General features: G+C 35.6%; 1 protein-coding gene across 1 annotated transcript in view; it reads left to right on the plus strand.

Moving 5' to 3' along the window:
* Positions 1–13,826, plus strand: part of LOC139126397 (uncharacterized) — a 34,208-nt gene that overhangs the window by 11,959 nt on the left and 8,423 nt on the right. Inside the window, exon 2 of the mRNA XM_070692461.1 lies at positions 7,094–7,386. Within this exon, the coding sequence (XP_070548562.1) occupies positions 7,094–7,386 (293 nt within the window). The remainder of the gene's footprint in view (positions 1–7,093; positions 7,387–13,826) is intronic.

The raw sequence follows: 13,826 nt of genomic DNA on the forward strand, positions 1-13,826 counted from the left end.
TAAAAAAAATGAAAATAAATTTCAGCTCCTGTTCTCCTTTACTGCACATAATTTGTTTAACTTCCTTACCGCGTCTTTTGCTGTCCCTTTGAAAGCCATGTGGTACACGCACGTGTTTCAGCAAACTCAGACAATTGCGAGGTCAGAGTTGTGACAGCAAGTCTGAAAACACATTAGGAGTAGTGTAAAGTTTTGGTCTGATATCCTTGTTCAATCATATATCGAAATTGATTTTACCATTTATAAATTTCCTATATAAAAAATGAAACCGTTTTTCCTGGTTAATTAAATTCTGAAATCTCACGAATTTATGTATCTCCGACCTGCAAAGTTAACAAATACAAAACCAACAACATCTTGTCCATATATTATTTTTTTCAAATTACATTAACTGACAGGCAAAATAACAAAATAGCAAACAAGGAATTTAGCCAAAATGTTGGTCATTTTAATTTCAGTTGAACTAATCTTCACTGCTGTTCACTGAAAAAGACTAAATTACAATGCCTGGTTGTCACAGCTCAACTTCTGTGCATGAACGAATATAAAATGTGATCACTTAATAATTAAATTTAAGGTACGTACCAAAATTGTAACATAGTAAATTTCATATGTAAACTTGTCTTATAAAATGGTGAGAATTAAATTGCAATTACCAGAGTGTGAGCACATTTCAGTGAGAATTATCTATCAAAAGCTATTTATATGGCGAAATAATGTCAAATATGAGCAACTTTGTCCCTTAAACTTGGTTATATCTAGTACAGATTCTTTTAATTCAAGTGTCAAACAGCATGACCATTGCACTGTTGAAGCATTAAAATGTGGCAATAAATACACACACACACACACACACAACACACACATATATATATATATATTGCCACATTTTATATATCTATATATCTATATATATATATTGCCACATTTTATATATATATATATATATATATATATATTATATATATATATATATATATATATATATATATATATATACAATGAAAAGCTCTACATGTGAGAAAGGAGTGAAGTTTAAATTAATAAACTTTAATGAAATTAAGGCTTCATGTGATTTGTTAATGTATTGGTTTCTAAGCCTCTGTAAAGTCCTCCCGTTTTTAAAGCATTATTTGGAAAAAGCAATTCATACCTTGGATATTCATCATTTGAACATTTTGTTAGGTTACTTAAAATAATTCGTTTGAACCAAAACAATGTCATGCAAATACCCCTGCAAAATGGAATTTTGACCACAAATATTATTGGAAAGCTGCTGACAAAAATACAGGAAAGTCATTCAACTTGGAGCGACTTTGAGTGTATGAACTCTATGTGTGATTTGTCTGATTGTGAACCCTTGAATGTCATGAGACGTTGTCTCAAGTGTAATTTTAACTTGTAAGCTATTCAAGATAAAATCAATACTTTTAAGATAGTATGATTTTCACTGCATGATATAAAAGTAAGGCCAAAGTATTCAGAAATTCTTTGTCTTGTATCCGCACATTGGCCAGGTTTTTGCAATAGATTGAAAAAGAAGTCACAGTGGATTTAATAGGCCTTGACCTCCCAGCTTTTCTCCCAACACATCTTTGTTGAAAAGCGTTTGTAAAATGTACTCAAAGGACATGCTTGTACAGCTTTACAGTGTAGTGGAAATTATGAAAATGGAACATAAGTTCATGTTATGGGTCTTGAATTACTTGCAGAAACATTTTTTTCTGCTGCATGAGGTGCAACACTGCAAAGCAGTTAATGTTTTGATAAAAACTTAATGGCAGAATAACAAGAAATTAATGAAATATTACTTTCGCGCGTTGTGCACGCAGTCTGGATAACCCAAAATTAAAATATGGTCGCAAACAGGGGCACAGAAAATGTATTTTAAAATGGTAAAGACATTGAATGGGAACTATCACGTTGGTTAATACATCTGTATAGGAAAATTATATTCGGCTTATAATGTGATATTTGAAAATATTTTGTCTAATACATGGTTGAACTGTGAAAACATTTTCCAATATAAAGATTTCAAATTATTGGTCAATATATTGGTAGAGACTGAAAAGGGTAGGCCAATATATGGTGATTCTAATTATATTGTATTATTTTTGGGACATGTAAGAAAATTGTGACATACATTAGAAATTAAAAAAAAGTTTGCAAATTAATTTACCAAACAGCAACTTTTAACCTGACCTAATCTTAAACTGAAAGTGTTATTTGAAAGTTAATGTCATGTTTTGATAGGTCATGTTTTGATATGTCCACAGTGAGGAAAAAATGTATATATACTCAAACAGTCTGCAAAATGTGCTTTTCGGAAATGCAATAGAAATTCCAAAATTAATCTTGAACCTGTTTTTTATATTTGTGCATTTACAAGATAGTATTGTAGAATGTTAACAAAAACGGCTTGGTCCAAAGTATCATAATATTAGCCATTTCTGAACAGGATGTTAGATTATATCACCACGTGAGCTCACAAATATTACCAATATGGAAATGCATGTTCTCTGCTGAGTAACGAATCATGTATGTTGTACACCACGGAGGTAGACACAAGGATAGCATCATGGGAAAAAAGTTAAAATCTTGGTTCTAGATGACAATATAACAAGATCGGCAGTACGCTTGTTTCAAAGCTATTTAAAAACTTTCTTCTGGGCCTAATTTGATATCATACATGACCACCTAGACTTGACCTGAAAGCGTGGTGCATTCATTGTATTCCACTGGAAAATTACAGTAACTTTAACGTAATTTGAAGTCAGAGATTCGTCATATTAGTCAAATTTCACTCAATTATTTCTTTCCGTTTTTCCTGACTGTCAACATTGATTGAGGTCTAAGTATTGAAAATACTTAATTGAATGATGATTTTCATAAATATATTTCACTTACAACTGGACTGAATTGACACTACTTCGAAGTGTGACGGTGAACATCGTTTTAAATATATTCAAGTAACGTCATGCATTCAACTTTGACCATGGAGTTCTCTGGACGTACACTGTTAAGTTTAGCCTATCATTTTCGGGAAATAAAGGTCTACATGTTTAGATGATCGACATATTGGTTTATGAAAAATGTATAAAGGATCAGAAGGATTTTGATGTTGCAATTCACAAGTCTTGGTGTTATGTCCCAACGCAGGAGCGTTTTAGTATCACCATGGCGCTACCCCAGTCTTTCTGTAGTTCCATGGTATTTCGCCATATTTAATCAAGTTCAATCTGAATATGTGATCAGCATGGCTAATTCAAGAATTTTTAATTTTAATTGGTTTTTCAGAGTGGAATTATCTTTGGTATGGATGTGCATATTTCTTTAAGTTTTAAGTTTGAGTCGTTAAATTATGATATAAGATGCATGTATGACCTCAAAATTGTATTGGTCTAGTTGTGCACAGATTATACCAAGAAACTTTCACAAAAATTTGTGAGATTTCAAATGTTTTTCATACTTTTTTTATTCACTGTATAAATTAAACACATAAAATACCAACTAATGTCATATATTCTGCCTTCACAACACAAATGAACATTATCCATTGCAAAGATAGTACCCACTTAGTAAAGCCAATATAAACTTGAAAAATGCCACAAGTAGCAATACCAATCAGACGAAAATCTAAGTATACTAAAATCACTTTTCTGGAATCAAAATTATTAATTATCACACCAATGCTTGCTTTTATTTTCAAACAACGGTACATGTATCTCTGAAAACTAAAATTCATGAACCTTATAAGTGACGGATGCAGGGTGGAGCTTGGCCTTTAACTTTAAAGGGTAGTGGCAAATACAAGAGAGGGAATTTTTATTGATCAACAAGAAGTGGAATGAGAAATAATATTGTCAAATAGTTAGATTCAAGATTCACTACATCAGTAGAACAATGATATTGTGGTAATAAGCAGCAGTGTTTTTGTGAGTTCGGTATCTAGGTAAATGTAACCGGGGTTTCCCAGTAAATTCACAAGGATTACCGTTGGTATATCAGTGCAGTCATACTGGCGGACAGCATTAATTTTATCAGGGTTCCCAATGTCCCCCAACCTTAGCAAAACACTTTATAGTGTTTATTAGCAAAACACATTACATGTACAATGTGTAGTCAGAATACCACGAGTCATTCCCTTGAATATGTTGATATGTTAAGTAAGCTGAGGGAAAATAGATTTGATCTTAATCGCGATAATAATAGCAACAAGAGAGACAATCCTGTTTAAGATAATGGTGGGAAAGAAATACTCTGAGAGTTGGAAATGAGCATTTAATAGAAAGTGATAGGCAGTGTTTGAGTGATGCCATGTGAGCATATTTGTTTTCTACTTTAGTGCACCAAAAACATGCCCAAAAATTTGTAACCGTCCGCCTCAGAGGAGATCCAAAAATTGTGACCCTCCCCAAACAGAGGTTCAAAGATTTGTTACCCTCCCCCAGTGCCCTCCCCCCTGCTGATAACATCCATTCCCTTACTTGCCGAGCGTGTTAATCTGGTGCGATCTGGCTTAACTCTGGCGACACTTACGAGTGTTTATGAATCGTCATTATCATATACCAATATTCATGTGCCTGTGTGATTCTCTTGGGGAAAGCGCCCTCACATCCATGTATTTTTTTAGGTATCGCAACCCGACCCAGGGCCCAAATATGAGTAATCACGTGCAGTTCTGAACTATCTCGATTCTGTTTACTTATCGAGTTGCTATCGGCAAACGTTCCACACGTACACAAAACCAGAGCGAATTTAGGAAAACGTCTGCTTGCTCAGATTGTAGCGGCGCGTGGCGACAGTAGAGCCGTGCCGGTGACAACGGCTTGTCCAAATTATTTATTTGTAATTTCTAGTAAAATCCTAAGTGCTTGCCTGCTCAATATAAATTACAATAAATTGACACCACGCTTTTGTAGTTCTCACACGTCGATTTCAGCCTCGATCTCTGTTGGTCACACATTAGTACGTATGTTGCTTCGCGCGTTCTAGAATTCTGCAGGTAAACGAATGACATCATTATATGTCAATCTGCTACGGGAAGCGGCCAGGGCTTTTTTCATAGAAATCGACACAAATGACGGTGATATTTTGGTATCGCACGCATTTTTATTTCCAAAACGATGTAAGCTACATATTTATCATTCAAAAAAATATATGATAAATTCTTTACGGCCCTGATACGGCTTTTGCGGACCTTGGTCGTACGGCGTAAGGGCCCTTCCACAGTTCCACCTCGGTCCGCAAAAGCCGTATCAGGGCCGTAAAGTTGTATTGATCTATATGTAACGAAACAGTAAGTGTTGATAATACAGCGTTTGCCCAAACATAGGGTGGTTACGCAAGCCTTTGACTTTAAGATAAGCTGGATTGGGAAAATGTCCATTATCTATAGTATTGTTATCATGACATCGTTTTCAGCCCGGCTACTTTGTACCTCATTAGAAAACCCACAGCAAAGAAAACATACACTCTTGATGCGAAACTTACTCAGGATGACACCAAGCTTAGTTTTGATGATTGCTAGCCTGTTTGTGGTTGAAATTGTTTTGTATTTTTTTAGTATTTTGTTTGATTTTTTTCATTGAGGGATAAACATAATTTGTGTAATATCTTTAGCTTGACGGGATCCAAATATTATGGTTTTGTTAATTTTTTCTATTATTTCTTCGATAAAGGGCGAGAAATGTCAGAATTAAAAATAAAATTATTATAAATTAAATTATTTTGTTGCGTCTTTTTATCTTCGTTCAAGTTAGTTGATTGTATTGTAAAGTACAGTTTCTCATACAGTTTTTCGTAACAGTTTAAAATATGTCTAATGGATATAGGAGTTGAAAGATCCATTATGGTGAATGCATGCGACCTATTTTCGTATCTACATAAGAAGTCAAATTATATCTGACACTATGTAAAAACCATTTATCAGATTAACGAAGAGTCTGCCGAAAAAAAATTTGATATAATTAATTGCCCTAAACAGAATTTAAAACAAAACGCAATGACATATTTGAAGCTCAAGTCACTTAAGGTTGTATGTACCTCGCTACAATTTTGCTAAGATTTTTGTGTATGAAACATTGAACCACTCCATAAACCAAATCGATAACAAAAATCGCGTGTCAAGATGCAAAGTCACAAACTGGAGGAATTAGCAAATGACCCAAGAGCTAATGGCATTTTATATTCAAAATGACGGCAATCTCTGTGGGGAAAATTAAATTTGACATGTTCGAAAAACTAACATGATTCATGGTGAAAGTATATCTTTTTTCATGAGCGTTAAAATGAGCACCCACATGTGGTACATAAGAAAAGAATCGTAGAATATTGAGAGTCAAAATATATGTACAAGAGTCTTGTTTTACCTTTAGAAGAAGAGTTATGTGGTTGGATTTCACAATTTAAATGACAATTCTGGCTGCTGTGTTATGACCAGTAAGCGCCGTAGTTGACAATCGGGTGATCCATAAAGGAAACATTACTATACTGTAGCTTTGATTATTTGGCTTGAATAAGAATGGAGATGAAACAACATTAGACTTATACTTCCTTAACGCATCTACCATGCGGGTAAGTTGGTGAATGGCATAGTAGGTGGTGCTAAACTTTGTTTGGAAGTATGATTGTTGTAAAAATCGCAACAATTACTGTTGACGCAGCCGAAGCAGACACGATAGCAGATACTTAAAGACACCAAAATTAAAGCCCCGTGCACAAGCTACGCCATGAATGGCTTGAAATACATTATTTATGCGTAAGTGGCTGAGATCAGGCAAGCTTGTGTAATTAAATGAGAGAGAGACTTTCCCGTACGTTTGTGCAGTGTTTATGTTCATAAGAAAAACAATTGAAAAGGAAAAAATCCATCATTTCTAGATGTTTTAAAGGAAATAATTTATTACAGTGACTCTACTGCAGTCAAGTACCATCGTCTTTATGTATAGTGAGTGACTGAATACAAGTGTTTCCTTAAATTAAAACAGTAATAAAATTAGGCTTTATGCCCTTAATACGTTCGTCTTTTTTCTCCTGTACAATATGCTACAACAGATTGAGGGCAAAAGTTTTGTATTTCTCCCGTGTACAGAGTTTTGCGAGCTAGTACAAAGATATCTGGATGCACTGACTACACCTGGCGTCATTCCAAATGTTCAGTCGACATGGTCACAAATCTTAGAAGCCCAGTTTACGAAAGAAATTGACGATGCAGAAGATGAATACAAAAAAAACATGGAGAAAGATATCAAACTACCTTGCGATGAAATGGAACTACAAGGAAAGCACAAAGAAGCATATGACATTGCTATTAAAAAGTTCAAACATGGTACGGCTACAATAAAAAATGCCGAAATGTCAGATCAGAAAATGACAGAGCTTAAGGTAAGTTTTTAGCTCACGTGTGTAAACACGTGGGCTAATGTCATAGCGATGTCTGTCTGTCTGTCCGTGTGTGTGTGTGTGTGTTAGTGTGTGTGTGTGTGTGTGTGTGTGTCTGTCTGTCTGTCTGTTTACACGATAACTCAAAAACGCCTGAACGGATTCAAGTCAGATTTAATACACAGGTACCATATGCTACTTTCAAGAACTGATTAGATTTTGGTTAGTGTGGCTTGCATGTTAATGAAGTTATGCAATATCGTTTTTTTTCCGTACAATGGTTTCCCTATGGAGACGGTAATGACAGTGTAGACATATATCAAGAAATACTGCACAAAATTTCATGAAACTTTTCAAAGATGACAATCTAAGAACATTATGATGATACTTCGAGTGTCATGTCAATTATCTTCTCATTTGCATATTTAATGAACTTTTGTTATTAGTGAGATAACTCTGAATTTCCTGCATTAAACTTGATGATACTTGCAACGAATATTGATCTGATATATATCTAATTATACCCAGAAGCATTAGGCAGTGTCAAGTTAATAAATAGCTCATTTGCATATTTTATGAAGGTCTGTAATTAGTCATATAACTCCTATATAACTTCACCAAATGTGATGAAATCTGCTGCAGATACTGATCTGACTGATATCTAACTGTAGTGTAAAGCATTTAGTAGTGTGAAATTAATTAAGGGTTCATTTGCATATTTAATGAACTTTGTAATTATGTATATAACTTTGAAATTACGGCACCCAAGTCAGTGAAATTAGGTACAGATATCGATTTGATAAATATCTAATTGTACTGAGAAGCATTTGACAGTGTCAAGTTAACAAATAGGTCATTTGCATATTTTATGAAGTTTTGTAATTAGTCATATAACTCCAAAATAACTGAACCAAATGTAATGAAATCTGCTGCAGATACTGATCCGACAGATATCTAATTGTGGTGTAGAGCATTTAGTTGTGTGAAGTTAATTAAGGGTTCATTTGCATATTTAATGAACTTTGTAATTAGTGATATTACTCCAAAATTACAGCATTAAATTTGATGAAACTTGCTACAGATGTTGATCTGATAAATATCCAATTGTACTGAGAAGCATTGAGCAGTGTCAAGTTAATAATTAGCTCATTTGCATATTTCAAAAGTCTTATAATTAGTCATATAACTCAGAAATAACTGCATCAAATGTGATGAAAACTGCTGCATATACTGATCCGACAGATATCTAACTGTGTTGTAAAGCATTTAGTAGTGTAAAGTTAATTAAGGGTTCATTTGCATATTTAATAAACTTTGTAATTAGATATCCAACTCTGAAATTTCGGCACCAAAATTTTGTGAAACGTGCTACAGATATTGATTTGATAAATATTTAATTGTGCTATGAATCATTGAACAGTGTCAAGTTAATTTAGGGTTTATTTGCATATTTAATGAACTTTGTAATTAGTGACATTACTCTAAAATAACAGCATTAAATTAAATAAAACGTGCTACAAATGTTGATCTGATGGATATCTAATTGTCCCATAAAGCATTGAGCAGTGTCAAGTTAATTAACAGCTCATTTGCATATTAAATAAAGTTTTGTAATTAGTGATTAAACTCTGAGAGTACTGTGCGAAGTTGAAAAAAACCTGCTACATATTGTGATAACATATATCTCATTGTTCTGTGAAGCGTACTACTATTGATGAACCTGTTGTAAAACACGTGAGCATATTCAGTTCATATCTGGTTGTAAAGTCTTTTCGTCAGTATTACTCTGTGAAATGAATAACTATAAACTCTTATGTTATATAAAAAATTAGTAATTTTTAGCTCACGTGTGTAAACACGTGGGCTAATGTCATAGCAATGTCTGTCTGTCTGTCCGTGTGTGTGTGTGTGTGTGTCTGTCTGTTTACACGATAACTCAAAAACGCCTGAACGGATTCAAGTCAGATTTGATACACAGGTACCATATGCTACTTGCAAGAACTGATCAGATTTTGGTTAGTGTGGCTTGCATATTAATTAAGTTATGCAATATCGTTTTTTTTCCGTACAATGGTTTCCCTATGGAGACGGTAATGACAGTGTAGACATATATCAAGAAATACTGCATAAAATTTCATGCAACATTTCACAGATGATAATCTCAGAACATTATGATGATGCTGTGAGTGTCATGTCAATTATCTTCTCATTTGCATATTAATTTTGTTATTAGTGAGATAACTCTGAAATTCCTGCACCAAACTTGATGATACTTGCAACAAATATTGATCTGATATATATCTAATTTATACTTAGAAGCATTAGGCAGTGTCAAGTTAATAAATAGCTCATTTGCATATTTTATGAAGTTTGTAAATTAGTCATATAACTCCGATATAACTTCACCAATGTGATGAAATCTGCTGCAGATACTGATCCGACTGATATATAACTGTAGTGTAAAGCATTTTAGTAGTGTGATATTAATTAAGGGTTCATTTGCATATTTAGGGAAGAGGTCATTTTCAAATAGGTGGTACCGCCAATACCTCCCGCGGTATACCTCTAACCCTGGAGGGACCGGCGGTAAGGCAGTTAGCAGCTTTTAATGAGCTTGCATGCATAATGAGACCGCGGAAAACCACGCTACTTAGTACGTCATTAGTAAACTATTGTTTTCAAGTCGTTTGATTTTGCAAAGAGCCATTACATTTGGAAACTGAGTGAACGAAGGAGAGTGGGCATCATGCATGGCCACCTGGCAGTGTCTGACTTGTAATGGCAGTATCAGAATTCCCAAGAGTGCTGTTGCCGTTGGATGACATTTTGTGTCAGTATTCAACAACACATACAGCACCACAGGTTCGTTGTAATAGTGGAAAATTGAAACGTAAACATTTATATCACCCCGTTCTTTTCTGTATTCGAAATACAAGATTGCAACTATGTAGCACAATCCGTACTGCACACATACGATGACTTTGCGCTTGCGGCATATATTTAGTTCCTTGTATTGATAAAATTTGCCTATGTGTCACCGTCATCGGCAAGATGCGCGCAGTTGTTTTAAGATGATAAAATGGAATACAGATACTTGCCAACTATAACATCGAGAGTTGGTCATAGTTTTAAAATAAAAATGACTTCAGAAAGAAACGTGGTGTTGAAAAGTTGGACACCAATTTTTTTATGTTGGTGGCAATGTAAGTATGTTTTCTATTTTTTATAGTTGAATGTCTATTTCTAGTACAGAATGATGATAATAAAAACTATGTTGAATGCTTTCTCCCATTGCCAATACCTAATTCAATAAAAAATGCATACCGACTTATTAGTAATCTACTCATAATCAAACATCGGGTTACTTATGATGCGTTGTTTTGAAAAGTTTATAACCACTAAAAATTGATCACGCGGCAATAAACACGGTGAATTACATGTAGGTGTGTGATTGCTAGTGATTTTTTTATTATTCTTAAATCGCCAAACGAAAACATTTATATATACGATTATGAACAGCTGTGTGTCAGCAACGACACTTGCCTCCGGTCGCTTGGCTTGTCTCGGCATAGCAACAACAGTTACTGAGAGGCCGAGCAAGCCAATGCGTTCATCCCACGATCCTACGCAACAACCTACCACTAATGCGACAGTCTGCTTACGTTTACTCCTTCAGTTTATTATTTTTGGTATTTATATGCACATAGACTTGGAGCAAGTCTTGTTAGCAACGTGAACTTGATTTGTTTAAAGCACGGTCCCTCCACAAAAGTCCCGTCAGCTTGGCTATACCGTACTTGGCTAACATACTGTAACGCCCCTCCCTGTAGAGATTATATCTTGAAGCGTCCCTCACGTGGCCAAGGCGCGTGAAGGTCATTGACTCAGATTGTACGAGAAGCAGATAAGAGATAGTGTGATAGTTTAATTAATTGTTGGTTAAGATTTCAATGAGAACAATCGAGAATGGGATATTCCATGGTTTGATCGTAGTTAATCTTAAGAAACAATCAAAGACTGGCGGGAAAATTACCACGTGATCACTTCTGTAATTATGTAAGTTTGAATATGTATTTAACTTTGTAGAGAGTTTTGACTGAGACTTGAGATCAGACCGCTGACAGTGAACGTTACGGTCGCCATCTTGCAATAAAGTACAAGGTTGTGTTAATCTATATCTTGGTGTGTCAGCTTCAGTTACTGAAAGCATTACGATCCAGACTGGTACCTCTCAACTCGTAATTCCCCTAACTATGAGCGCAACAATACCACTCCCGCACGCACGTTCAATAATGATGCTACATAAATCAGACTTGTTATCAAAAGACCCTTGGGGTTGAAAGGTCAATTTAGACGTTGCCTGAATAAAAACATTGTTATAAAAAGGGTGCAACCATTACGGTCCGGCAAATTGTTTGTTGACCCACAGTCCGTAGAACGTGAGACTATGTGATGATCGATTTTTGAACGTGGGATTCTCAGCAATGACGACGTCGAGTTCGGCCCTGTGACGTGTTTGATTTGCATAATTTATGTCTGGGTCCCACTCTCCGAAAGTCAGCAACATTTCATTGCCCATGAAAAAACATTGTGATTTTACCATATTTATTTAAATATCAGCATCCAACTTTGACGTCCCACATATTTCTGTCAGAAATAACGATATATGACGTGATGTTGAGTCTGTAAAATCACCAATATATGTCGGGCTTTTTTACTTCATTTCTCCACGCTTTTCAATTACATGACATGTCGTGTATCTGGGCGTGCTAGGAAACTTTACTCGATAAAGGTCAACAATTTATGAGTACTCTCATATCAATGCTAGATCATTTATCCGTGACGTGTACACTCCCTCTGTGAAATCGTCCATCTTTTACATCTGATTACATTCCCTCTGCAATTTGGGGGATACCCATAAACAAAACTGAAATGACGTGGCTTTTACCTTGGCGCTCCGGTGCGTAAAATCGCCGAAAGAAGATTGCATTCGTAGCAAAGAACGCTATGCCATGCTACCTCCATGGCTATGCAGAGTGGCTTACGCGTTCTGCGCGCTTTACTTTTTGCACAGATTTGGATTGAGACAACACAACACAACCTGCTCTAATTAACGCTGTGTATGTCCAAATCAAACTTTCATTTTCATTCACTCCTACTAACAATGTTTAACAGTTTGTCAAACACCAGGTGAGTATTTGTTCGTCCCTTGATGCGTCACTCTCGCCTCGTTTCATTTGTCCATACAAACATGTGCGATGAGATGAATATTAAATGAGTTCATTGTCTTTTATCTTCATATTTTCGAGTGACGACCGAGAACGTGTGTCGATGTATAGCCCAGCATCTTGCCAAATCGAATTTCTGAATATCAACCTTTCCGAGTTGACTGCTTTTTCCTGTGGATAAACTCAATCATGCTGAAAAACAGCGTGCTGCTGGTCTGTCTATCGTCGCTATTATAGTAGTAGTTCAACGGACAGTCGCCACCGAAGAACGACGAATGCTCGTTTCAACATATCAGAGAACGCGATATTAAACTGTTTGACTGAAGTTCACGTATTTTATTATTTGTAAAAACTCGACCGTCGCGATTTTAGAATGACGCATTCAGTTATCAGCGTGGTCACAGATTCACATCTGTTTTACGTACTCGCGAAGCCAAAACAAGTCGCTTTTAGAATTGTTCGAGTTTCGTGTCAGAATCGATTTATTTCAGTTTTTCGCCAACTGCATGCTCCTTTTTATCTCAGTATTAGGAAATCGTTTTAGATACCAGATATTGTCTGATGTTATATTTAGTTTAGCCTAACGATGGGTTCTAACCTGGCACAACACAAAGTCAGTCCTGCACTATAAACTGCTGCTCTGAGGTCGGAAACCGTGTTCATGGAGCTGTCCGTTTTTAGCTCCATGCCGTGTTCAAGGTGGACTGTGGTCGAACAGCCATTTCTTCGCTCGATAATAATATTTTAACTGGTAGTCTACAGTGCACAGTTAATACGCTAATTTGTATTGAGCAAGAAGATGATCCCCAGATTTAATTCGGAATGACAGTTATGTAAATAAAGCCTAATGCTTACGCCGCGAACTGGTCGTTTCAGTGTTCATTTTCTTTCAATTTTCACGTCATATATCATCTCATTCATACCACAAATTCAGACAATTGTGTAAAAAGTCCTGTACTTCATTATGGGCTGGGAACTTTCACCGAAAATGTGAGCGAACCGGAATTTAAGCTGACTATGTACGACTCCAAGAGTCGCATACACATTTCTGCGATTTACTCCGTTCCATTTTTGGCAATGTATCGCAACTTTTGGAGAGTGTAACTTGGCGCCACGTTGCCGGATTAGCCTTATCTTTGCACAGGTTGCAGTTAGTGACTGTTTCTACAAAATCGTGTCTCAGAATTCCGATAATGTTCCAAAAACAAAAGATAT

Source organism: Ptychodera flava (assembly GCF_041260155.1).
Source record: "Ptychodera flava strain L36383 chromosome 3 unlocalized genomic scaffold, AS_Pfla_20210202 Scaffold_27__1_contigs__length_13241970_pilon, whole genome shotgun sequence".
Lineage (NCBI taxonomy): Eukaryota > Metazoa > Hemichordata > Enteropneusta > Ptychoderidae > Ptychodera > Ptychodera flava.